At 49.9% G+C, this 25126-nt stretch overlaps 1 protein-coding gene across 4 annotated transcripts in view; it reads left to right on the top strand.

Moving 5' to 3' along the window:
* Tmem108 (transmembrane protein 108) overlaps positions 1-25126 on the top strand; it is a 298352-nt gene that overhangs the window by 270058 nt on the left and 3168 nt on the right. For 3 of the 4 annotated variants that reach the window (XM_021172799.2, XM_021172798.2, XM_021172800.3), the window contains 2 exons: positions 12285-13691; positions 22012-22166. In XM_021172799.2, coding sequence (XP_021028458.1) covers positions 12285-13691; positions 22012-22166 — 1562 coding nt within the window. Of the gene's footprint in view, positions 1-5909; positions 5971-12284; positions 13692-22011; positions 22167-25126 lie in introns of those variants that run through there. The other variant, XM_085827961.1, reaches the window with a different exon arrangement.

The following is a 25126-nucleotide window of genomic DNA, read 5'->3' as shown; positions in this document are numbered from 1 at the left end:
GCCTCTCTGTGACCTCACTGAGAACCAGAGGCAGAATTTGGGCTCGGCCAACTAAAACACATCCCTTTGGTAGGAGCCCAGAAGAAACAAGACCGTGAATCCACAGTAGAAAACAACCATGTGAATGTCAACTCCTTCCCCAAGGCTCCCTTGGTCTGCGATGTCCTCCAGAAGCCACCTTCTTGTCAGAGACTGCCTCCTGCTTCTGCAGCTTCCCTGTCACAGTGGCTAACCCCAGCTGCCTGGCTGCCCCACATTCAGTCTGTGCTCAACACAGGACCAACCAGGAATCAAAAGCATCTCCTTTGAGGTCATGCTTTACAAATGCAAATTAATCTTACCAAGGGCAGACAGACAGTCTTCCATTTCATTTGTTCTTGGCTTGCTTTAGCTTAAAAGGATGCAGAGAGCTGGGGAGCCAGGCAGCCAGAGGGTATAGTTTCCAGAAAAAGCCACATCCAAAGGTGCCAAGAAGGGTGGGACAGGGATTTGCTACCGGGCACTTGCCTGTTTCTTTGTCAGATTTTTCTGAGTACCACTGCTGTGGGCTCTGCAGCCCCACCCCATCCTGGCACAAAGTTATCTTCTCTACCAGAACCAGAAACTAGTTTGCTAGACCTGCAACTCAATCCATTAAGAACAGAGGTGTTGCCGGGTGTTGGTAGCACACACCTTTAATCCCAGCACTTGGGAGGCAGAGGCAGGGGGATTTCTGAGTTCGAGGCCAGCCTGGTCTACAGAGTGAGTTCCAGGACAGCCAGGGCTATACAGAGAAACCCTGTCTTGAAAAACCCAAAATAAAAAAAGAACAGAGGTGTTTAGTTCTGAGACTCTGGGTATCATTGATGCTGTTGGTGACCATCACACTTAAAAGCGTCCTCATGACAGAATATCAACCACTATTATGGTGTTTATTATACTCTAGACCTTGGTATTTTTAAAGCAAAAAGACTCAAACCAGCACTGACCGATAGAAACACAATACGATCCACAAATATTTTAAAGGGGGATAAGAGGACTTGGGTGTCATCACTCCCAGGAAGCCTTCCTGGGTTCCCTCCGGCTGCATCATAGATGTCCTTCATCGTTCTACTACCAAAGGAAGCAGGCACTCTACCCTCCTGAGACTAGGCTCCCCTCCACAGGGACTTTGCCACCAGCTTTCCAGCTGCCATCTTTCTCTGCTGTCTTCAGCAAGCACTTTGGTGAGGAGGGAGGGTTGCTAAGAGAAGACACTAGCATACTACTGGCCCAATTCATTAGTTATTCTGGCAAGTGTTCCTGTGTTGGCCTTAGAGAAGGGAATCTTGGGTATGATCAAGCTGGAGCTTAGTATCTTTCCCCACTCCTCCTGGGTTTGGAGATTTGAAGCCTAGGGTAGGCAGATGCTGGTGGCTCAGGTCAGATGCCATTCACGAAGTCTTTGGGAGTCATGAGGGAATCCCATTGGGCCTCATCCTAAGATGTGATTGTAGGCTCCGAGGGAACTTAGGTATCAACCTGTGAAGCCAGGGGCTTGTGTCAGCAGTAGAAGGGAGATGCAGCACAGCACTGCCTCCAATAGCCCAAAGAGCCTCTACCCAGGCTTAGAGACCTTCACTTAAGTAATGAGAACTTGGTGTCACAGAAAAGAATTCCAAGAGGAGGCAGCTGGAAGCAGTTAATATGGTTTTTAAGCAGAGAAACATATGAGTCATGGTGTGGGCTTCTCAAGAGAGTCGTACTTTAAAATGTCTGTTCAATTATATGTGATTTTGTGGTCTTTTTACTTGTGTATATATATGTATATGCATACATAAATACACACATGCACCAGTATACCATAGAGCATGTGTGGGAACCAGAGGAGAGCTTAAAGAATTTGGCTCCCTCCTTCCACAATGTGGGTCTTGGGATCAAATTCAGGTGCCAGGCTTGGTACCAAGCACCTTCACCAACAGTGCCATCCCGCAGGCAGTTTAGTGGCTTTTTAAGTTACATGATTCAAAAGGTGTGATTTTCAACAAGATTTCAAGGTCAAAGTTTTAAAAGTAAGTGGAGTTTAAAATATAAGTAGAAAATGGGGCTAGGGAGACAGTCAGTAGGCAAGCGTGAAGATCTGAATTCAAATCCTCAGAACCCACGTAAAAGCCAAGCATATAGTGTGAGCCTCTGTAACCTGAGAGTTCCCACCAGGAGAATCCCCAGAGGCTCATGGGCCAGTGACAAACAGGAGCCAGTGAGTAAAGAGCCAAACAAGGTAGAGTGCAAAGCTGGCATCCCAGGTTGCCCTCTGAACTCCGCATATACATGGTGGCATGCATTCATATACACAAATGTGCACACAAATAAAAATTACTAAGCATGAAATATACGAGCTAGTCTCATGTTTTGTCTTATCGTACATGATGCTGTGAGGCTGTTGATAGGGTGCACTGTCCAGGTTTGCAGGTGAGGGAAAGGAGTCCTAACACAGCTAAACTCAAAGCTGTATTAGGACTGAGGTAAGCGTGTTACTGCTTTTAATATCCTTGTGCCAGGCATCTTGAAGGCAGTATCTTAGTCAGGGTTTCTATTGCTGTGATTAAACACCATGACCAAAAGCAACGAGCCGAGGAAAGAGTTTCTTTCAGCTGTGGTTCCACGTCACAGTCCATCGTCGCTAAGTCAAGTCAGAAGAGGAGCTCAGACAGGCCAGAAGTCGGAAGTAAGAATTGAAGCTGTAGACATGGAGGAAAGTTACTTACTGGCTTGGTTCCCATGGCCTGCTGAGCCTGCTTTTTATAGCACCTATGACTACCTGCCCCAGGGGTGGCACTGGCTTGGTCCCCATGGCCTGCTGAGCCTGTTTTTTATAGTACCCATGACCACCTGCCCCAGGGGTGATACAGCCCACAGTGGGCTTTCTTCCATCAATCAAAAAAAAAAAAAAAAAGTTCCACAAGCTTGTCCACAGGTCAGTCTCTCTCTCCACTGACTCTGCCAGTGTGGGGCACAAACTAGATCCTGGGGTAAGGAGCTTCCGTGTCCCCACATTCATTGACTTTCTCTGTTCTTTCTACCCTGCCTCAATTTGGATATCTCCCATAGACCTGTCCCTTGCTTCTTTGGAGGAGACCCTTCATAGAGTCCCTTGTCAGCTCTCCATACCCAGTTCTCAACAAAAATGAAAGGCTGAAAGCAGAGGCCTTGGGCCAAGAAGGGAAATCTCTTCTTACACCTTTATGTGGGTTCCAGAGATGGAACCCGGGTCACCAGGCTTGCATGGCAAGCTCCGTACCCACCAAGCCATCTCCTTGGCCCAACCCTGGCAATTCTGAGGAGTCAAGTGCCCCTCAATTTGGGACTTTTTCTGGTGTTTTATTATCGTGCTGAGATTACAGGCTTAAGGGAGCAAACAGCAAATGCAAGGTGCCACTTCATGTCAACATGTAAACTGTCATGGCGACTCTAGCACAGCCAGTGCTGGCTTTGATCACCTGGCTAAAGTTCTCAAGGAATGTGCTCCGTAATTTTAAAGTCTTGCTTTTTTTGTGAGGATTGGGAGAGGCGTTGAGACAGGTTTTCTCTGTGTAGCCCTGGCTGTCCTGGAATTCCCTCTGTAGACCAGGCTGGTTTTGAACTTAAAAACCCGCCTGCCTCTGCCTCCTGAGTGCAGGGATTCAAGGCATTCGCCACCACTGCCTAGCTGTCTTCCTTCATTTTTGACTGACTTGGGAACGCTATACTTTCCTTGTGGGTGAAAACATTTAAAATTCTTTTATTTTTGACACAGTTTCTCTATGTAACCTAGACTGGCCTCCACCTTGTAGCCTCCTGCCCGGGCCTCCCAAGTGCTGGGATTAGAGGTGTGTGCCAGCACACTCAGCATTTCAAGGCTTCCCTCCAGTCATTCTGAAATATGCAGCACCTTCATTCACTATAGTCACATGTTGCACACCAGGACCCCAGGGCTCACTGACAATGTGCCCTCTTCCTCCCACTGGCACTACTCTGGCCTCTTCTTAACTCGACAGAGTCCGAGGCCATCAGAACTTGTTCTCTCTCCTCTGATGACAACAAGGTGTCCCCTGAATGTTGATGACCCTGTTATCTTATTAGAGGCAGCCTTGACCTTTTCACTCATCTAATTCCAACTCTCACTTTGTCTGGGGCATCTCCAGGGCACCCATTCTCTTGCTGGTGCAGGCGCTCTCTGCGGATTTTCCTCCCTTCTAGAATAGAGCCTCTGCAGGAAGCCACGCCTTCAGTCTGCAGGAACCAGTTGCCTCCAGCTTTATTCTGTCCTGTGTGATAGGAGCTTTGTAACACTCCTACTATGTGCTTGCTCTCTTCTTCTTTGTGGGAGAGACACTGTACCAATCTCAGAAGTCACAGAGCTACAGAAAGAGGCGGGCCAGGAAGACATTTAAAGTCCATTTCTCCACCCCCAGCCCCATGTTGAGACCCACGATGGTTCCTGACTACTATGTAGGGGCGGTATCTCACTCACTACAGTTCCTAGCAAACCGCTCTTAAACTTAGGACTGAAAACCGTATTCATCCCTCGTTCCATTCATAAGACTGGAGTTGGAAAAGAGGGTCATTTGTCTCTGTCAAAGGTTTAGCTAGGAGGCTTGCTAAGGTGCTAACATCCACTTCCCCGCTGAGCCAGTATGTGACCTCTACAAGTTCACTAGCACTGAAGGCCAGAGTTCTGCCTCCGTTCCCTTCTATGTCGTCCCTATCCTGGGCTGTTCAGGTGTTCAGACAGCATGCTCACTGGCTTCGAAGAGTAAGTAGTACCCCAGGAACACAAGAAAGAGACCACACCCTTCATGTCTAGGCTTAGAAGTCACTCAGCCATAGTCACTGGTCCCACCATACTCAGGGGAGGGAACAAAGACCACCTCCGTAGGAGGGCCAAAGCCACTCTGAGGAAGATGAGCAGGTTTATATGTGCTGGGATGGTCACTTGTAGAAAATAAACATTCTACTTCAGACAGAGATTGCAGAGGGCCTCGTTCTTCTGCAGGTATTTACTGTAGCTCTTACTAGGTGGGAGGGCTATAACACTGAAGCACCGATCCAACCCTGGTGCTTTAGACAGAGCGCAGTTAGGAGGTAGAACAAGCCTTGGATCAGAGCTTACAAGCTCCCCAGCCCCTGGAACATTCCCAGCAAAGTTTTCACGACTGAGAAGCCTTCTAAGACTCCACGCGGCTTCTTGTTTGTCTGGGTTAAATCACAGTGACTAAGGCAGATAACCAAAGGCTGATGATAAAGGCACAGAGTTGCCTGTGTGTTGCTGCACCTGGGAACACAGAGTATTAAATTATGGTCATCAATAACAATGGCTGTATTCTCAATAACAATGAGATTGTCTTTATCTGACATTCCTCTGCTCATATAAGACATTTTCCTGAATCAAAGATCCCTGTCTTAAGACTCTCTCTCTCTCTCTCTCTCTCTCTCTCTCTCTCTCTCTCTCTCTCTCTCTCTGTCTGTCTCTGTCTCTTGAGCATTTAGGATCAAAGAAAGCTGAGCTTTTATGTGGCAACTTTTGGACCTTAGACAAATGGTTTAACCATATGATAGCTTGGAGCCAGTTGGGGGGTTGGGAGGCACAACCTAAAAGTGTATCCTGCATGTCTGTTCTTGTTCCTAGAAAAGGGGCTGTGGTGTGTGCGCGAAGGCAGGAGGAACCAGGGAAAGAGAAACAAAAGAGGGCATGAGCATGTGGTTGTGAGCACACTCGCATTTGCACGCATGCTCCCATGTGCACGTACCTGTTTTGCTAGAGAGCTGTCAGCCTCCCAGAGCTACAGCACAAGGTAAACTCACTTTGGCCAGAGGCCACAGGTGCGTCAGAGCACGCAGGCCCGACTCATGTGGTTTTCTTGCTTGCCTGTGTTCTAGAGACTGTGCTCTGGGAAGCAGTTCCCAGCGGAGCCATGGACCTCAGTCCGGCTGTTGAACCTGTGATCTCTGGACATTTCTGGAACCCACCAGGTTAGCTCAGAGGCCTGAGCAGAGAGAGCTTCTGCCCGTCTGCCCTGTGAATGGATGCCCAAATTGATGGGAGGGGCTTGTGGATTGTGGCTGCCTTGGAGAAGGGGAAGCAGCAAAGATTTGTGCTGCAAGCCCTTTAGTCAAGGTCAAGAGACCTGGCTTGCCTCTTGAGAGCTGTATCCCCTGAACTCAGTGATGCCTATTTAATTCTAAGCAAAACCATGCTCCAAAGAATTAGCATTTATTATATGTGGTCTTTATAGTAAAAAGGAGTCATTGGAGTTCAAAGGGCAGAGCACATTAGAGTTCTGGAAGCACACGGCATGTAATAAAGAGCCTGGGGACTTGGGAACATCAGTGGAATTAGCCATGAAGTGTGTTGGCCTGACTCGCTTCCCCATCTAACCCTGTGTAGCGGTGGTTAACCGTAAATCATTTGGGGGGGGGGGAGAAGAGCGTGCCTTCTCATCTGTCAGATGGGGGGATTAAATGTCAGTGGTCCAGACATCCTTTCCCAGTTAGAAGGTGATCTTGGGCATTAGGAAGTTCAGCATGTTTTCTTCATGGGCAGGGACCTACATCCTTGTCCAGGAGGATCCTCAGGTTTCGCCGTCTTACGGGAGAAGAGTGAGAGGACAGGAGAAAAGAGGCCCCAGCATACATTTTAAAGAAGCCCACTCCCTCAAAAATAACATCATTACATTCCTGTAGCCTTAAGTTCCAAATTCTTCTTCTTAGGGCCGGCTTCCCTTTGGCAGACCCTTTAAACCATTATACTCTGTTCTAGGTTTTCTTTGTTTGTTTGTTTAAAGATTTACTTATTTCATATACATGGTTATACTGTCGCTACCTTCAGACACAGCAGAAGACAGCATCATATGACCGTTACGGATGGTTGTGAGCCACCATGTGGCTGCTGGGAATTGAACTCAGGACCGCTGAAGAGCAGTCAGTGCTCTTAACCACTGAGCCATCTCTCCAGACGGTGTGGTGGCACACACTTATTATGTTCCAGCACTTGCAAGGTTAAGGCTAGTATGGGCTACATAAGGAGATCCTTTCTCAAACGAAAAAAGAAATAAAAATTAAAATGCTTGTAAAGAGGCTTAAAACGATAACAAAATATTTTGCTGCCATTGTTCGTGAATCTTAGAGTTGACTGGGCTCAGTGATGGGACATAAATAGTTCTGACTCCTGTGATTGCCTAAGAGAGGATTTAAAAGGCAGTAGACAGAATACCCTGGAGTGTGAAGGAGAATCTATTCAAGAAGTCATTTAAAATAATGAAATTAAGTCGAGTTGTTAGTATGAATTATCAGTATAACAAATGTGTGTATATAAGCTTAAATGTACCATTTTTTAGGTGAGAGAGAAAAACTCAGCCTAGAAAATGAATTCCCAGAGGTGGTAAATCATAGCCTCTGGCCATGCGGAACATGGAGGACCTCAAGCAGAGAAGGGTGGGGAATGTGGCTCAGTGGGCAAGCTTGCCAAGTTTACTTAGGGCTCAGGCTTCCATCGCCAGCACTGATAAACACCAAGAAAGGTGAAAGTGCAGTCCTTAGAGCCAGGGTTTGCCGAATCCCCGCTCACCATTCCTAAACTGTATGCTCACCAATGGGGTCTGCTGGCTTCCATCTGTCAGTTGCAGCATGGAGCTAAGAAGAGTACCTCCTGTCTGTCCATGTGCCTGCAAAGGTTTACCCTTCCAGCAATGTATGTGACATAGGAAATGCTCAGTACCTTATTAGCCACTTGGCTTGTCACCAGTCCTGTCCTTGCCTGTGCCAGGTGCAAATGCCAGTGCCCTACCAGGACTGTGGCAATCAACTAAACACGCAGGAGGAGGATGCCCTCTCCATCCCTTGAGATGATGACCCAAGCATGGAAATTTTCGGGAGGAGGAAGAGGCCTTCCTGTGACATCTGTCTGTGGGCACCCCCACACACTTATCCGTATTCTGACACATTTTAAAATTTTGGCTCTACATTTTAAGCATGTCAAGCTAGATTTTCATTTTAGTGACTCTTACATGTTTAGAATTAGAGTCTTGAGTCCATTATGCAAATAAATGCAAATGATATGCAAAGAGGCAGTCGCCCCAGATTGTGGGGAGGGGAGTGTGTAGACCAGTACAAAAGGCCTTGAATGAAAATTTGCATGTTTTAGGGGAGCCCCTGGTTGATGGCCTTGCACATGCTTGTGACAGTACACATCACAGCCTTAATTTGCTAACCTTTTGTGCAAAGTAGAAGAGTGTAAGCCCTTGTCTCATTTCCATATTCAAGGTGACAGTAAGGTTGAAAGAGGTTAGACAGTTCAACCCTGTAGCTATTTTATGATACAAATGAAAAATGGCTGTGAGCCAGGCCGTCTCTCCTTGTTTTGTGACTTTTAAATGGGGAAACATGAAAAAAATAGTCTCCCCATTCAGGGCACTCCACCCAAGCCTAGCCTGAGCTGATATGGTCAGGAACATCCGTGACTCAGAAGCCCAACCTCAGCTCTAATGACAGTTCCGGAAAGCCGCATCCCTAGGCTTATAAGGGTCCGTGATTCACCAAAGAATGATACCCCAGACTCAGATAGTATGCAAAAGCAAAGAGCATTTATTCTGCAGAAGTCCAATATGCAAGGTCTTCAAAGTCCATTGGCCAATGTGGAGACACCCAGGTGAGCTCCCAGGCCCAATTTAAAGCAGATTAGAGGATTTTCTGGGAGGGGTGGGAGACCTTTACCTTGATTGGTTGGCTCTTGGGGTATGGTGGGTCTTTGGGATTGGCTAGGCTTCTAGGGACATTCCAGAACCATTGTGGGGTGGTGGGTACTGGAAACTGTTGCTGACTCACTGTTCTTGCCTCAGGCCAGGTGGCAAGGCAGCTTCTGATTGGTTGTCCATGGCCTGTGGTTTTTCCAGTAACTGACTTGCCCAGTTCTGGGAAACAAAAATTTAGGCCTAGTCTCTGAACTGCCAGTTTAAAACCTGTCATGGAGTCAGCCTGGCTCCCAAAGCTTGTGGACAGTTCTAACAAAGTCTCCTCTCCCTATCCAATCATGTGTTACTTACATAACCTGGAGGAAGCGCCACGTGAGTTTTCTAAGTTTCATGAGCTCTCAGAGTATGAGGACATAGTTTAGAGCAAACAGCCACACCACACACACCAACCATCCAAGTGCTGCCAAACAAGCCACACCTGAGTCACTCCCCTGTTACAATGAAGAGGTTGGCTTAGGTGAACTCTAGGACCCCTCACTGTGATAACCAAAGTAAGGAACCCCTGGGCACTCCAGAAGAAACTTGAGTATTTATAGTAGCAACGATTGGAGACTACATTAAGTGATAGAGCAGTAACTTCACAGCCTGCTTAGAGAGGAGGAAAACTTCGGAGGAGTCTGGTACCTGAAGAGCAGCAACAGCAGCAAATACAAACTAGAAGCCACAGGAACTCAGCAAAGGGGTCGGCTGGGACGGATCTAAGCCCCTGCAGGCTCCCAGTGAGGAAACCAGGGGGATTTCTTTCTCTAAGCATTTTAAACCCCAGACAGCATAAACCTTGTGTTCTAGAAGGCTGCTGGCATTGTCCTGGAGCCCAGGTGGCTCTCCTTCCCACTGTGAGCCTGTCCCTGGGGCTAGCTGGTCTCTCTTTCCAAACTCTGTGCTGTTCTTGACTCTGAAGCCAAAGCAATATAATGTCCTTGGCTCTAGGTCTCTGAGTACCAGAGACACTCTGTGCTCCAGCTCAGCAATCCTCTGGGGGGGACTCTAGCTACTACAGCAGCCACCAAATGGACACAGTTTGTCACCTGCCAGCCCCTGCACTGAAGACCACACTAACTCAGCCACATGGTACCCAGTGGGTCTGGACCCAAGCAGCAGCCCTCAGTTAGGAGTCTCCTTAAGGCACATGATGCACGGTGCTCCCCATCAACTCACAGCTGCCCTCAGATCAAGTTTTCCCTGTTTTTCCAATCTCAGCCCCCTTGGCTGACTCTCAGATCATCTCCCAGTGTAAACCACTCACCCTCCCCATGCCCTCATCTTCATCTCTCCCCTTCCAGAAGGGTTCTAATATAAAATGCTTAATACTGGGATGCTGTAGGAAAATAGCACTCTCTGAAGGGCTTAAAAACTCACAGGTACTTATTTCCTCAAAGCTTTGGAAGGCTGGAAGCTTAAGATCAAAGTAGTTCCAAGGTTGGCCTCTTGTGGTACCAGCAGTTGGCCCTCTGCCCCCACCCCCTGCATCTCTGGCGGCAGTTAACTAGGAAGGCGTATGCTTTAGAGATCGCCCTGGTAGCACATGCTGCTGCGACTGTGTGACCGCACACACTTTGCCTTGTCTCCCCGGGCTTTCATTTCCCACCCTGTCAAGTGGTTGCTAGGGAGAAAGCAAGCGTGATTCAGGACCGACTTGAATGAGCAGAATGCACTGCGAGTGTGTGGGCTGACTCGTGAATGGAAGCGTAGAAACCCGGCTTGCTTAGGGGGAACCATTGCCTCTGCTAAAAACCAGGTCGCTCAGCCTCCCCGGCATGGGCTTAGCTGTGAATATTAGGTCCAAGGGTTATTCCAAAAACCACTACACACCGGGTACTGCTCCAGGCTCTCTGGAGTTCCTCCCTCCCTGTTAACCTTGAGACTAACCAGAGATTTGTCAGCTCCACCAGACACCAAGAGTCAGAAGCTGGGTCCTGCCTTTCCTACCAGACTCCCGTGAGGCCCAAGCAGGACTCCCACTGCTAGCAACTTTGCTGCCTATCCCAGAATTCGTGTGGGAATCCTACCCATGACACCAGTACAGCCCCTTGCCCTGCTAGAGCATGGTGAAGTCCAGAAAGGCTCTGAGAGTCGTCAGACAGATGCCTACCCACTTCCTGGGGTCTCACTAGGGTTAAAAGAAATCCAATAACAAAGGAGTGCAGAGAAACCTGGAGGTGCTGACACATCAGAATCAGACCCTGGAAAATCCCCCTCCACCCAGCATCAGCCAGGACCAGCTCTCCCTGGTTCAGCTCTTAACACTCAGGAGACCAACTTGGAACAGAATGCTCCTCAAACATGGAAGGTTACCACCACCAGTGACCACCCCTGTGGCACTGAGCCACGGGGTGTACGGTTATGACATACACGTCATATAAATAACAACCATGAACAGGTCAGAGCAAAGAGGCACATTGGTCCCTGGATGCTGCAACAGCCAGACTCGCAGCCTGGGATGTACGAGTTTAGCGGCATATGGTGCTGTGATTATAAGAACCATTTGTATTTAAGAATGCTTTCAAATTAATGGGTTTTTTTAAATGCCTTTGCATTTTCTCAATAAACTTATTCACACACATTATTATGCATCCTTTTTTTTTAAAAAAAATCATTCAGAAGGGCTCCTCCTACTCAAAAAGACCAAGTAGCACCAGTGACTTTCCCCAAGTTCAGCTACACAAGGAATAACGGGGATAGCACTTGCTGACAAACTTCCAGCAGCCAATGGTCTTCACTGATGTAGTATTTTCTATCCCAGACTGTACTACAATGCTAGGGAAGCTAGATCTGCTTGCCCTGTCTAGACCAGTGCCCTCTTCTGCCCATCACACTCCTATGGCACCAGGGCATCTCTCTGCCTTACCTCAAGGTCATCGGTGGACCTCACAAGAGCTGTTTGTGCTCTGGGGTGCCAGGAAGGTGCCAGGAACAGAAGCATGGGGCAAGCCGGTCTAAATGAGCAGGGGCCTAACGTTGGCACTTTGTTACTGTTCAAGAAAAGGAGCTCTTAAGCACTTGGGCGGCAGAGGCAGGCGAATTTCTGAGTTCGAGGCCAGCTTGGTCTACAGAGTGAGTTCCAGGACAGCCAGGGCTACACAGAGAAACCCTGTCTCCAAAAAAAAAAAAAAAAAAAAATGTAAATAAAGAAGAAAAGGAGCTCTGAGTGGTGGCTCACAGGTCCTGTGGTCCTTGACAACTCCCCAGCTGCAGGTGACGTAGAAGCAACAAGTGTCCTAAGCTCCCCCTCCCATCCCAAGGTGATGCACTGAGGTAGAGGGCTGATGCATTCTGGGTAACTGGGGAAAGGATAGGATTGGCTGGGCTGAGTCACCTGATGCTGCTATCTTTCCTAATGTGTAGCATCCTGCTTCTTCATAGACTTCCCCCAGGTGCACATGCGGTTCTTGTGCCTCAGGGGGCCAACGTGGGCCTAAGGAATGCCCCAGGTATCCTTCCTACATCCCTGGAGCTTTCTCCAGGTCCTGGGTAAGGAAGATCTGTCTGCGAGCAACACTCTTGTTCCTCACCTCTCTCCTCTCTCTCCTCCTCCAGGCTTTCTCCTGACCTTGGCACTGACCAAAGCACTGGTACTCGCTGTACAGGAACCATCTCCCAGGGAATCTCTACAGACCCTCCCCCCAGGCAGCCCCCCAGGCACCATGGTGACAGCACCTCACAGCCCTACCAGACTCTCCTCTGTGCTGACACTGAATCCTACACCTGATGGACCCTCATCACAGGCTGCAGCTACTCTGGAAACTACAGTATCTCATCCAGAAGGGCACCCTCCTACAGACACCACGTCCACAGTGATGGGGACAGCTGCCGTCCCACATCCCGAAAGCCCTCTGCCCGCAGGGTCCCCTCCAGCTGCCATGACAACCACACCCTCCCACTCAGAGAGCCGCCCCCCAGGGGATGCTGCCCCCACCACTACCCTGCCAACAAAGCCAGCAGGAACCACCAGCCGCCCCACGGTGGCCCCACGGGCCACCACTCGTCGGCCCCCCAGACCTCCGGGCTCTTCCAGGAAGGGGGCTGGTGGTTCGTCTCGCACTCTCACACCTGTACCCGGTGGACACTTGGCCAGGAAGGAAAGCCAGAGGGGACGAAACCAGAGCTCAGCACATCTAGGGCCGAAGCGTCCTCTGGGGAAGATCTTCCAAATCTACAAGGGTAACTTTACAGGGTCTGCGGAGCCAGACCCCTCCGCTCTCACACCCAGGACCCCACTCGGGGACTACTTCTCTTCGACCCAGCCCCAGACAGTGTCTCCAGCTACAGCACCCAGAAGCACCTCACGGGTGCACCCCACAACTTCCCTGGTACCTGCAAAGGACAAGCCAGGCCTTATCAGATCCAACCAGGGGAGTGGCCCCATCCTTACCAGCCCAGGAGGGGAGCCAGCTGCCACAGCAGCCTCAGGTGCCCCTGCCAGTACACAGCCTGCCCCAGTGCCTTCTCAGAGCCCTCATGGTGACGTGCAGGACAGCGCCAGCCACAGTGACTCTTGGCTTGCTGTCACACCTGACACTGACAGACCCACGTCTGCCAGCTCCGGGGTCTTCACGGCTGCCACAGGGCCCACCCAGGCTGCCTTTGATGCCAGTGTCTCAGCCCCTTCCCCGGGCATCCCTCAGGGACCATCTGCAACCCCTCAGGCCCCAACCCGGCCCTCTGGGGTCTCAGAAAGCACTGTTTCTCCAGCAGAGGAAGAGGCTGAGGCCTCCCCCATGACTACTGACAGGGGTCCCAGACCTCTCTCCACAGTGCTGTCCACAGCCACGGGCAACTTCCTCAACCGCCTGGTCCCTGCTGGGACCTGGAAGCCGGGGACTGTGGCCAACATCTCCCACGTGGCTGAAGGGGACAAGCCCCAGCACAGAGCCACCATCTGCTTGAGCAAGATGGATATTGCCTGGGTCATCTTGGCCATCAGTGTCCCCATCTCTTCCTGCTGTGAGTACCCTGCTCTCTCCCCTCCTCTCCTTCCATCATCTTTCCCATCCTCCACATTCTCTTGCCCTTGAGTTAGGCAGTCCCACTGACAAAGAGATAGCAAGGCAGAAATCATGGACCATCCCGGTCTCTGGTCCTGGGTATGGCTCAAATATCCGTGGATCATAAAGCCATAATTCCTAAAGCTTAAGAGATGCGGTGTGTGTGACACTTTAAAGGTACTTTTAAGCCAACCACATGAGTTATAGAAAGAAACACCAAACGAGCTAAGGGATGTGGCTTGCCTAGGATTCAGGTGGCAGGGAGACCTGCAGACCTTCCTGCCTGGAGTTTTGTTGATTAGGCACCAAGACACCATGGGTGGCGGCTGACCATGAAGAGTCACAGGCTATAGCTGGAAGAGCCATCACCGTCCTCTGCTGTTTCTCCGTCTTGTCTTTTTTTTCTCCCTTCCACATCTCTCCTCGTTCACCTAAGAAAGAAGGGATAAAGCTTCCGTGTGCCAGAAAGTCCCACCAGCTTTGGCTAAAGCACAGTTCTCAATGCACAGGCTAAATTAAGGCCTTGGAGTTATGTGGATTTTAGCTCTTCTCCATCCATATACCACCCAGCCTGCTTTAACCTCCATAGTTATGTGAGCTCTGTACACTGTGGACCTGATTGTTACAATTCTCTATTCCATGGCAACCAGCACCTGTCTGCAGCAACCTGTCCTCTGAAAGAGAGGAGTCAGAGGGTATGCTCAGGTCCCATCAAGACCCTGCCACCATGGCCTCTGAGAACCTTAAAAAAAAACCCTTTATGTCTTCTTATGTCACACTCTGTTCTCAGAGAATCTTTGCTGGACTCGGCTCCACCCTACCACAAATGGTTACCATTAAAGGTGTCCCCTCTGCTTCTCACCCCTCCACACATACAAGCATACACACAGCCTGTTCTCTGACCTTTCACGTTCTTCCCCACTTTCTTGAGGACCTCAAGTTTGCCTTCTTGTCGTGTGCGCCCAGAAGTCCTGAGTAATGTCTTCCCAAACCACATTACTGTCCACTTAACAGTCCCAGAGGCACTGGAGTGACTCTCGGGGGCAATTTCCTCGCCTTATCCATGACCCTCAGCATCTTCTTCTGTATTGCCCAAGCTCACTACATCTGTAGCCTCTGATTGGTCACCTGGTTCCCCAGGAGGACAGCATTGCACACGTGCCCACCTGTGCCAAGTGGGGGAACACTTTAGCCACACTAACAGAGCCTGTGCTGGCATCAGCTCTGTTCACAAACAGACTTCATATCACCCTATGGGTTCATCTTGGTCTTAAATGAAACCCCAAGGCTTCCTTCCCATGGGGAGGCTGTGAAACCAAGCCAATAACACCCTTCCCTCTTGCCACAGGGAAGGCTTAGGCCCTCAGCACAGCCAGCTTTCCACCCATCTCCTCTTTACAAGTATCCCTTCTCCCAGCTTGCTGGGGAAAAACAACAACAACAAAACTTGTGTTGAGGCTGGAAGGCTACTCCTACTCCAGGACCCAGTTCAGGGAATGTGTAAAGTTGGCCATGAGTCAAAAGCTGACTTTGATGTGTAGTTAGCAATTGATCATTCAGCAGACTTCACTGAGGGAACACACACACACTTGGTGGGTGAAGCAAAGCTCCTACTACCTAAGACAACACTTGTCTGTGTAAGAAAAGGATTACCTTATAGCCACAAGTTACATATTCTCCAAAAACAATCACCACAATAACATAATTCTTTAAGGACAGATTCATTACACAAAAGGACATTACATCAGGATTATTGGTTATGTATTCTTCTTGAAACTCATACCTAAACATTTCCCTTCTATCTATCTCCCCACAAGTTCATTGAAACCCCAAAGCAATAACTCTTTTGTCATTGATTAACAGGGTTTAAGCAAGCCAGTCTATAGTAGCAAGTGTTTTCCTATGCTTAGCTGATGACAATTTGTATTTGCCAAGAAACAGATCATCTGTCTTACTATTTTTAAAGTCTTGTTCAGCTAAACCGGCTAATCATCTATCCTATATTCTTATGCTCATAATAGAATTCTTTACTCTTTCTCATAGCCCTGTCTTTTCATGGTACACACCCAAATCTATGGCCACATCCCTAGATCACAAGATCCAGGAGCTCAGACCCAGCCTAGAATGAATGTTTTCTTTGATCAATATCTTGTCCCAAGCCTATTTTTCTCTTCCAAGTACCACTACATGCTTGTGACACAGGAAAGCTTGCTGTGTTCCTTTTCTAACTTATGCAGCCCTCACTACTCTACAAGGAGGAGGCAGGTTCTATTCTTAATTCTAACTTTATTATATCTCTCTGCCATAACACCTTAGACCATCTCCTTAAACTCTCTATCAACTACCCTAACTTCCTAAAACATTTAAATCAAATCAGGAATTCTATGAAATCATTAATTCATTTAAATAATATTTTACAAAAGTTCATCTTCATATTGATATGCAGGAAACTTACTCAGTAGAGTGGGCTGTCTCCCAAGAAGCAATGACAGCAGACTCTATAGGTAGAGAGGGTCTCCCCACACCCACTCACACCTTGCTAGATTCAGAAAGAACTGCAACATCAAGGAGCAATCCAGAGATAAACCCCCTAGGGCTGTGCCTCTCCTAGGTACATCCATCTCAGCTGTGCATAGTGGACCATAGGCTGTGATCCCTGCTTCTGAAATAGGAAGGAGGTTGAAAAAACTTAGCACGTATTAATAAGCAAATTATTAACAGTCACACGTGAGAAGTAGCTGCTTTCTAATCTCCCAAGTGTGTCAGACGCCCTCGATTATAGTTGGGATCCCAGGATTGTCTTAATGCTCTGTTCCTACACTAGCTAAAGAAAATAAACACATAAATAGACACACAGCACCGAGGTGTCAGGAGACTCTCTGGTCATCACCCGCACTGTTAAGTTAGAAAACCGACGTCAGTCAAGGCAGGGCAGACACAGCCTAGAACTAAGGACAAGTCGAAGCTGTAAGAGGAGCCTTCAGGTGCTGGGGGGCAGGGGTAGGACACTCTAAAGATCTGATTGTGTCCACACTGGCCTTTTATAGCCCAAGGGATCAACAGAGTCCACTTCCTTTATGTTTCTACCTGGGTCCTGACTGCCCCCACATCAACTCTGTGCCCTTGGTCACAGACATAGCCCCTATGGGCCATCCTCGGCCATTGTCAGGGAATACTTAAAAGTATCAATCAGTCTGGTCTCAGGACCCTAGGTGTTGTTTGGACTGTTTCCATAGTCCTGCTCCATCTAATGACCAAACCAGCTGGGCTCCTCCAGGTCTGAAGGCTCATGTTTCAACCTTCCCTGCTGTCTGTGTACCCCAGACAGAGCACCTCTGCAGACCTTACAGCAGACTCTCCAGCCAGGCAGACTGGTACCAAAGTGCAGGTGTAGAATTTTATCACCGCTGGTGAAGGGGCTGGGAGAGAAGCCAGGTTTCACAGAGCAGCAAGAGGCTTGCCCTGAGCTATGCTTTCTCCAGCTCATGATTCCCCTGGTTCTAATGAGGGAGGGAGGAGTATATTGAACTCAAAGCCTGCACAGCAATGGAGGGTCAGCAGCCCTCCCAATAGCTGGAAGGGCATCAGTGTACAAGGGCTGAGGAGTGCTCTGTCTCCTGAGCCCTGCCAGATACTTGCTGCCAGCTCTGCTTCAGAAGAGAACTAAAATTGACTGGCTCCAGGCCACTAGGAGCGAGGGCCAGGAGCCATGTGGCTGCTGCGCTGGTCTCTGCTGCCACCATCAGGATGCACAGGTCCTGCTGCCTCCTCTTAAGCCTCCGGCCTGCCAGTGGTCATTACTCACTATTGTGTGCTTTGGGTTTTCACTGAACAGTTTGGAGGCTCTGCTGAGCTCCCTCGGCCTGCCTCACACTGTGGAGTGTTTTCTCCCAGCCTCATCTGGGAGAAGATGGAGCTTTAGGGAGGGTTAGATAAGGAAGCCAGAGCAGAGACAGATGTGCTGCATCACCAATGCAAGTTCAGCCTGATAGGGCAGAGGAGAGCCACTCCCTGACCTTGATACTCACCCCAGAGCAAGGCTTTTTCCAGGCTCTGGACCATTAATCCAATATTCCAAGGGGTGTTTTAGGACCCATAATTCTTAGCTCTGCTCATTGTCCAGTGAATGTTAAGCATGAATACAAGCATAAACATGTGCCTGTGTGTGTGTGTTAGGTGGGTAGTCTCTTTGGAATTATGGACCAATGGGAGGAGGTGGTGAGGAGAAGGCAGATCTCATCCTTAAATTGTCACTCTGGCCATGACCCACTCAAGCTAAACTATAGCTATCTCTGGGCTTTAAGGTAGTATCCCCCTGCTAGACTTCTAACCACCTAACCCCCACATGCTAAGGTGAGGAGCTGGGCACTAAACCCTCTTAGGGACATAAGAGCTGAAAACCACCCTGTCTTCTGTCAGTTGAATCCTTTATGGAGTGCCCTGAAGTGCTAAAACCAGCTTGTGGAATCAAACACGCCTGCCCACAACCCAGCCCTGGCAGCTCTTGACTGTGGACTTCACCAGCGGTCCTACGCTTTCTCTTCTCTTGGATGAGAGAGACGTCTGCTGTGTCAGTTCAGGTCCTTCAAAGGGCAGATGCCAGGCAGCTGTACTATATATAAAATACCACCCAGGGAGAGCTGGAGTGAGCGAGGCAAGCCCTATGCAGCCATGCAGGCCTTGAGACACAGAAGGAGATGGGAGATAAAGGAGGTGGAACAACGTCTGAGTGTTTCTGCTGGGTTGGTGGAAGCCTTGAGCTGTAGAGGGATCCCAAGAGACTGCGCATGCTCTTGACGGCCCTGCGGTAGTCCGTCCTGGTGCAGGTGTCAGGGATGGTGGTAAACCTGAAGGGGCAGCAGGATTTGGGCAGCGCATCTCCACACACTTGCAATGCTTACCCCCTAGACACGTGAAAATCAGAGCCAGTATGCATGGAGGGTCTTCAATCAGGGTTTGCTGTGGGGAGGGAGCTCAAGAGACAGCAGAGAGGAGGGGTGACTGCCACTCATCCTGTGTGGATTCAGGCCCGGCAGCTGGCAATGCAGCAGGTATTTGGAAAGGTTGGATCTTCCAGGGGAACCTGTGGGGCTTTGATCGCTTCTCAGAGCCCACAGAGTCCTGTCATGTGAACAGAGTACACAGGGTCCCGGCTTCATACCAGTGACCCTTCCATCTATCACTCATCTGATAAGTCACAGAAGGTTCGTTACTGGGAAACCCACGAGAGCTTGCTTAACTCTCAGGGCTGTTCTAGAACTACGGACGGAGGGGGCCCCCCCACTCATTCCCCGTAGGGTCTCAGTGGCTGTTGCCTTTGGAAACACGGAGCGGTTGATTCTTTAACTAAATGGTTAAGTAGCTCACACCTTGTACTCACTGTGTAGCTGACAGAGGGCTTCTAAGGCCGAACTGTGTGTTCCCTCTAGTGTTCAGAGTAATGGGAGATAATCAACACCTACTCAAAGATTACCACAACCCGTGGTCCTGGTGGTGTAATTAGCTGGGTCTTGATCAACTTCAGTGATCTTCAGTTACTTCTGTGGGTGGGTGGAAGAACACTCATGTCTTTCTCTCACCTTGGCTGTGCCGGCTGAAGAGGCCTGTAAACTATGTAGCGCTGAGAGCATGTTAGCCTCCTCTCTCTTGGATGAAAGGTTAGAATAGTGAAGTTATAGTTCTAAACACAACTAGAGCATTCACCTTGAGACTGTCATAGTCACAGAGCCCAGTGTCTCTTTCTGCAAAGGCTGGGAAGTTCCCAAGAGAAGTGGATTCAAGCCACAGAGCCTCCCACACATTACACAGGATGTCTGCACCTTACACAGGCTCGAGCTTCCAGTCAGGGGCATTAGGGACTCGGACATAGCAGTAGGCACATGTGGCCTTGGGAGGCTCATCTCTAGGGTTCCCACTTCCTACTTTTCAAACTAAGACTCACAGGTGGGAAAGGCAATCAGGAGCGGGGCAGAATTCTGCTGCGTGCAGGATTTCGTCTGGCCTGCACAGAGGCCGAGAGGTTAAGCAGCTTGCCTGGGCCTTGTGAGTAGTGTGTTGATGCCTGGGTTCCGATTCCAGCTTCCACAACCATTTCCTCATGACCGGGCAGTCTCTAAGACCATCTCTGTCTCTTTGATCTCGCTTGCTTGTTTGTAACAACTCAGTGGGTCCAATCACAGGTCCCTACCCCCCTTCCTCAGAGACGTGGCTTGTAAGGGCATCCTTCTCCCTGACACCCTGTTTGAAGTCTGTGGCAGTGAAGTGTGTGATGTACTGTCAGATACCCTCACAGGCCAGCAGGTGGAAAGTGACCGCTTGTCCCTGCCAACTCCCACATCAGCAAAGCTAAAGAACCGCCCACCCCCTCCTCACTTCCAAAGTGTTTCTGTGTCTTCAGAGACCTGGTTCTACTGGCGTCACGTGCCCTGGCCATTTCCCGCTTGATGTTTCAGAGACAGAGTCTGGTGGCTCTGAGGAATAAAGATACCAGGGAGGAGGGAGAGAGGGCATCTGTGACAGACATGGTGTCTCTGAGCAGGGTGAAAGGATGCCCTAACTATGCCCCGTTTACACTTTGGGCTTAGCAGCCCTTTCTGCCCCTTCCTGGGCTGTGAGAAGAAGGGAAAGACGAAGCCACAAAGTTTGAACAATCTGACACCAGCCGTCTCTGAAATCCCCTTCAGCCCGTTCAGCAGCCCCCTCCATGTGTCAAGGGCTTTTTAAAAGCTACTCTTAGAGGCATGATTAGCAACCTGGAAGCCTTTCTTTCTGGCCAGAGCAGATAATGCAAACTGCAAATAGAAGCTGCCTCCTGATCTTGGTTGGAGATCATTCCAGAAAGGCCAGTGGGGGCATACAGAATGTTCCAGTGACCCCTCGGGAATGGAACTTGGGCTCTAAGATCTCAGCTCATAAATGTGCCAGTTTCTACACCCTAAGTAATAAGCCTGTAGTGGTCAAGTCCTCAGATTGCTTCTGTGGGAGATGGCCCTCTGCTGCCCCCTGGTGTTGGCCTCTGAACAGAGCAGCCTGGGCCCCCATTCTCAGGCACTAGGACACTGTAGAGACCAGGGTCACCTGTTACACAATGTGAGGGGCCAGGCTCAGAAAAGCTGGGCTGCAGTCACCTCAACAGGGTGAGCCCTTGTGTTGCCCTTGAGCAGAAACCTGAGTGTTAAAGAGCAGAAACTTTGGAGTCCACACACCCAGCTTTGCTCCTAAGCCTATTGATAAAAATGACTTATCTGGAAATTATGAACTCTAATACTGACTCCACGAGGTCAAAAGGACCTTTGTAGCTATCAATGGATAATGTCCCTGAACTACAAGTCCTATATGACTGGCTGGTCACATCTTTTTAACTGAGCCTCGAGCTTTTGTCTAATGCGTCTATATCTGTCACCCCCTGCTTCAGCAGAGATCTCTCCACGGTCTGAGTCACTGAACACAAATGCTGATCTTTGTCCCCAGCAGATGAGCAAAGCCCTTTCTTGGTGCATCCTTAAAGCACAGCACAGCAGCAACCACAAATGCCACCAAGTCACATGTAGCCTCCCTTCCGACAAACCCCTGGGGTATACCTATCAACACTTCCTGGCTTCCCCTCCTACCTCCCCGCCCACTCTCCAGGCCATACTGCACTTTTTCTCACACACACCTGGGCTGTCCATAGGTGCTGTTGGTCCTTTGCACGGTGCTGTTCTCCAATCCTGGAATATGCTGTCTGTCTGCACAGAGCTGTCTCCTCCCCTGGATGCCAGCTTTGTGACTGAAGTGGCCTTTCACGTGTCCCCTCATCATCTCTTACTAAATAGCCATCCTAGTGACATCTCCCAATTCCTTTTATTACCTATGTATCAATAGCCTGGCCTCTTCTGAGAGCACACAGTAGGATAGACCGGTAGGAAAACTGATAACTGTTAACAGTTTTTCTAGTACACAGTAGGTACTCAAAATCAAGGTAGTGGTTGACATATGGGGGGTGGGGGGTGGAGCTTTTACCGAAGTGCTTATCTTAAATGCACAAATCCCTGGTTTCAGTCCCCAGCACTGAAACCAGGAGTGGTGCCACAGACCCGTGATCCCAGGACCCAGAAGCTGCAGTCAGTAGATCAGAAATTCCAGGCCGTCCTCAATCACACAGTGAGCTCGAAGCCAGCCTGGGATACATGAGTCTAAATGAACACGGAGGCTGGGGGCAGGATGTCCTCTGCACCCCTCTGACACTAAGTCACTTGTCTCCTCCCTCTGCCTCTCTCTGACTGGGCCTCTCTCCACAGCCGTCCTGTTGACAGTGTGCTGCATGAGGAGGAAGAAGAAGACAGCCAACCCGGAGAACAACCTGAGCTACTGGAACAACGCCATCACAATGGACTACTTCAACAGACACGCGGTGGAGCTCCCAAGGGAGATCCAGTCCCTAGAGACCTCAGAGGTAACCGTCCCCCAACCTGCACAGAAAGAGCAACAAAGTAGCCGCTCAGAGGGCCTGCTCCTCTGCAGAGCTCACTGGATCAGGGGCTTCCTTCCCCCAGCCCTACTGAGCTTGGGGTCTGATTCTGAAAAGAGCCCACCACTACCACCACCACCACCCCAGGTGCTTTCTGCACACTGGAGTTGGGAAAGCTGTTCCCAGAACTTCTCCAATCTGGGAATAAGTAACAAATGTTTATCGAGGACTGGTTTTGTAGCAAGCAGTCTCTGGGAATTGAAGAGGAAAACATGCTCTCAGGAGACTTCCAATTCTGAGCTGTGGCCCCGGAGACTAGACGAAGCCTGGTGTCACTCAAAAGCAAACCGAATTAAAAATAGTACTAGATGAGGTGCAGTGGGCCCAGGGGAGGAAGCCCTCCCAAGAGCACAGGGATTACTGGGCTTCACTCGGTGTACCCACAAAGGGAGACAGATGGTCCAAAGGAAGGAGATGGTCCAGGAGAGCGGTGAGGGGGAACTGAGTTATTGTAACGGGGAACCCTGATGGTGCAGGCTGCCTTCCCTGTTCCTCCATTCCCAGGGCATCTGGGGTGAGCTTTGATGACTGTGACTGTAGCTACATTGTTCCCTTGTCCAAACTCAGCTGATCTAGTCCCTTAGAGTTTTTAAGTGAACTGTGAAGGAGACCTGCCGTCGCATCTTAGCATCTTCCGCTTTCCTATCCTGGTATTTACCCTGTGACAGCCAGCCTGATGTTAACTCCGCATCACACTCTCCCTACCTCCTGCTTGCCATCCCTAGTCCTGGCGGCTCTTTCTCAGGCCAAGAGTATCCAGTCCTGTGCTGTGGGACCTCTCATCAACAAGTCCCCAGCTCAGCCACTCACAGCTCCTCTTGTGTTCCCCTCAGGTGTATGGCATAACTGCTACACCACCAGTGCCATATCTGTCTGCAGCTCTGATGTCTCCCCCACCCTCAGCCACATCCCTACCTAACAGATTCATTGACCCAACCTGGAACCATTCATTGATGCCCTCCTGGTCCCAGTCCCAAGCTCACCTGGTGTCCCTGGTTGTGTTCATGACACTGCTGTAGTCCCCCGAGTCCACCTCGCACGCTCTCAGCCAGTCTGTTGGCAGATTCTATTGGTTCTTGCTAAGCATGAGCTTAGCCTACCCTGGTGCCAGTCTATTGCCCTCTCCTCACGCTCTGATGGCTACATTAGACTCTGGAATGATCTCCCATTCTATCATACCTCCTGCAGTCAGTCCATCAGGACAGGAGCCAGATGATCTCTCAAAAGCATCAACCCATTGGCCATGGACCCCAGCTCCCAAGTGGATCCTTGGGGCACCATAAAGAGAAGCTAAAGTTAGATGTAGGATGCTATGGTCCCAGCACTGGGGAGGTAGAGGTAGGAAGATCAGAAGTCCAGGCTACTTAGCTACTTTGGGAGTCCAAGGCCAGCTTGGACTACATGAGACCCATAAGAAATGAAAGGAGGGAAGGAGGGGGAAGAATGGAGAAGAGAGAGAGAGAAGAAAGGAAGGCAGAGGGGAGAAGGGGAGGAGAGAGAAAACCCCAGAATCCATGTAAGAATCCAATTGTAATGGTACACAAGCTTTCCAGTACTTGGGCAACAGAGGCAGAAGAATTCCCAGGACTTGCTGGCCAACCAGCCTTGTGCAATCAGCTAAGCCCCCAGTTCCCAGTGAGAGGACCTGGTTCAGGCTGACTCCTAAGGAGCAACACCTGAGGTTGACTTCTCGACCGCATGCAAAACACACACACACACACACACACACACACACACACACAATTCCTCTTTCTGGTCTCTTCATGAGCTAGTCTCAGACCACCCCCACACTCCCCTGGCGGCTCTAGGCTCTTTGCTCTGTACAGAAAGCCCATTCCCCACAAGAGCTTTGCTGTTAAGCTTAACTGGACCTCTCCCCCTAATGCCTAGGCCATCACTTCCTACAGGTCTCTCTAAGGAGCCCTTCCTGGACTGCCCTCAGCCCATTAGAGACCCACCCTCCTCATTCATCCCCAGGCACTGCAGCCTGCTGCTCTTGGGACACATTTCTTTCCCTCTCCTTGCTGAGGGCAGGAGCCTTGTGTGAGTTCACTTCTCAGTTTCCTGTATCCACGGGCTGTGTCTGGCCTGGCCCACAGTGCTCCGCAGCAGACATGCAGTAGATGAATGAGCCAGGAATAAAGGCTCCATGACTCATCCCCCAGTTCAGAGACTGCTACACAGTAGCCACTCCACAAAAGGGTATATGTAGCCAAAGCATAGGGAGCAACACAGGCTCCATGAAGGTTTCATGGATGGGGAAGCCAGCATACATTCTTCTTCTAGTTAAGTGAAAAACTCGAGAAAGGCTTGAATCTGGGTGGTGAGGCATAAATGCCTTATATTTTCTCTAAAAATGGGGACGTGAACCCTGAAGAGCAGAGCCCGTAACCATGCTATAGAAAAGCACCCACTTGCAGAGCACCGTGGGGTTCTCCATGCAGAACCGTGGTGGTCAGGGTCGGGGTCGTTCCTGATCTGCAATCAGCACCAGGCCAGGGGGGTCTCCAGTAACAAGGGCCAACTAGCCACAGTCTTAAGAACAGAAGGCACCACAAAAGCCATGGCAGAAAGCCAGCCAGTGGTGGCTTCAGTCTGTGAAGTCCACTGCCAGTCTACTCCCTTGGCTCTGCTGTCCTTGTAAAGAAGGGACTGTGGTCTCTTGCAACACTCCGATCTGATGCTGTGTGAGGCCAGAATGGGGGCAGCTCAGAGCCAGGATGGGAAGTGCCAGGGACATACATGCCCTGTAGACCGCCCGCCCCACCCACAGGATGACCACACTCTCCTATATGCTGCTTCCTCAGAGCCACACTTACCCATCCAGAAGCTTCCACATACAGTGCCTTAGAAAGTCTCTCTCTGCCTGGCACCTCTACTGTCTG

This window comes from Mus caroli, unplaced genomic scaffold (genome assembly GCF_978045245.1).
Source record: "Mus caroli unplaced genomic scaffold, Mus_caroli_1 scaffold_11, whole genome shotgun sequence".
Classification (NCBI taxonomy): Eukaryota; Metazoa; Chordata; class Mammalia; order Rodentia; family Muridae; genus Mus; species Mus caroli.
Note: the sequence above shows the minus strand (reverse complement) of the source record. Positions and strands in the feature narration are given on the sequence as shown.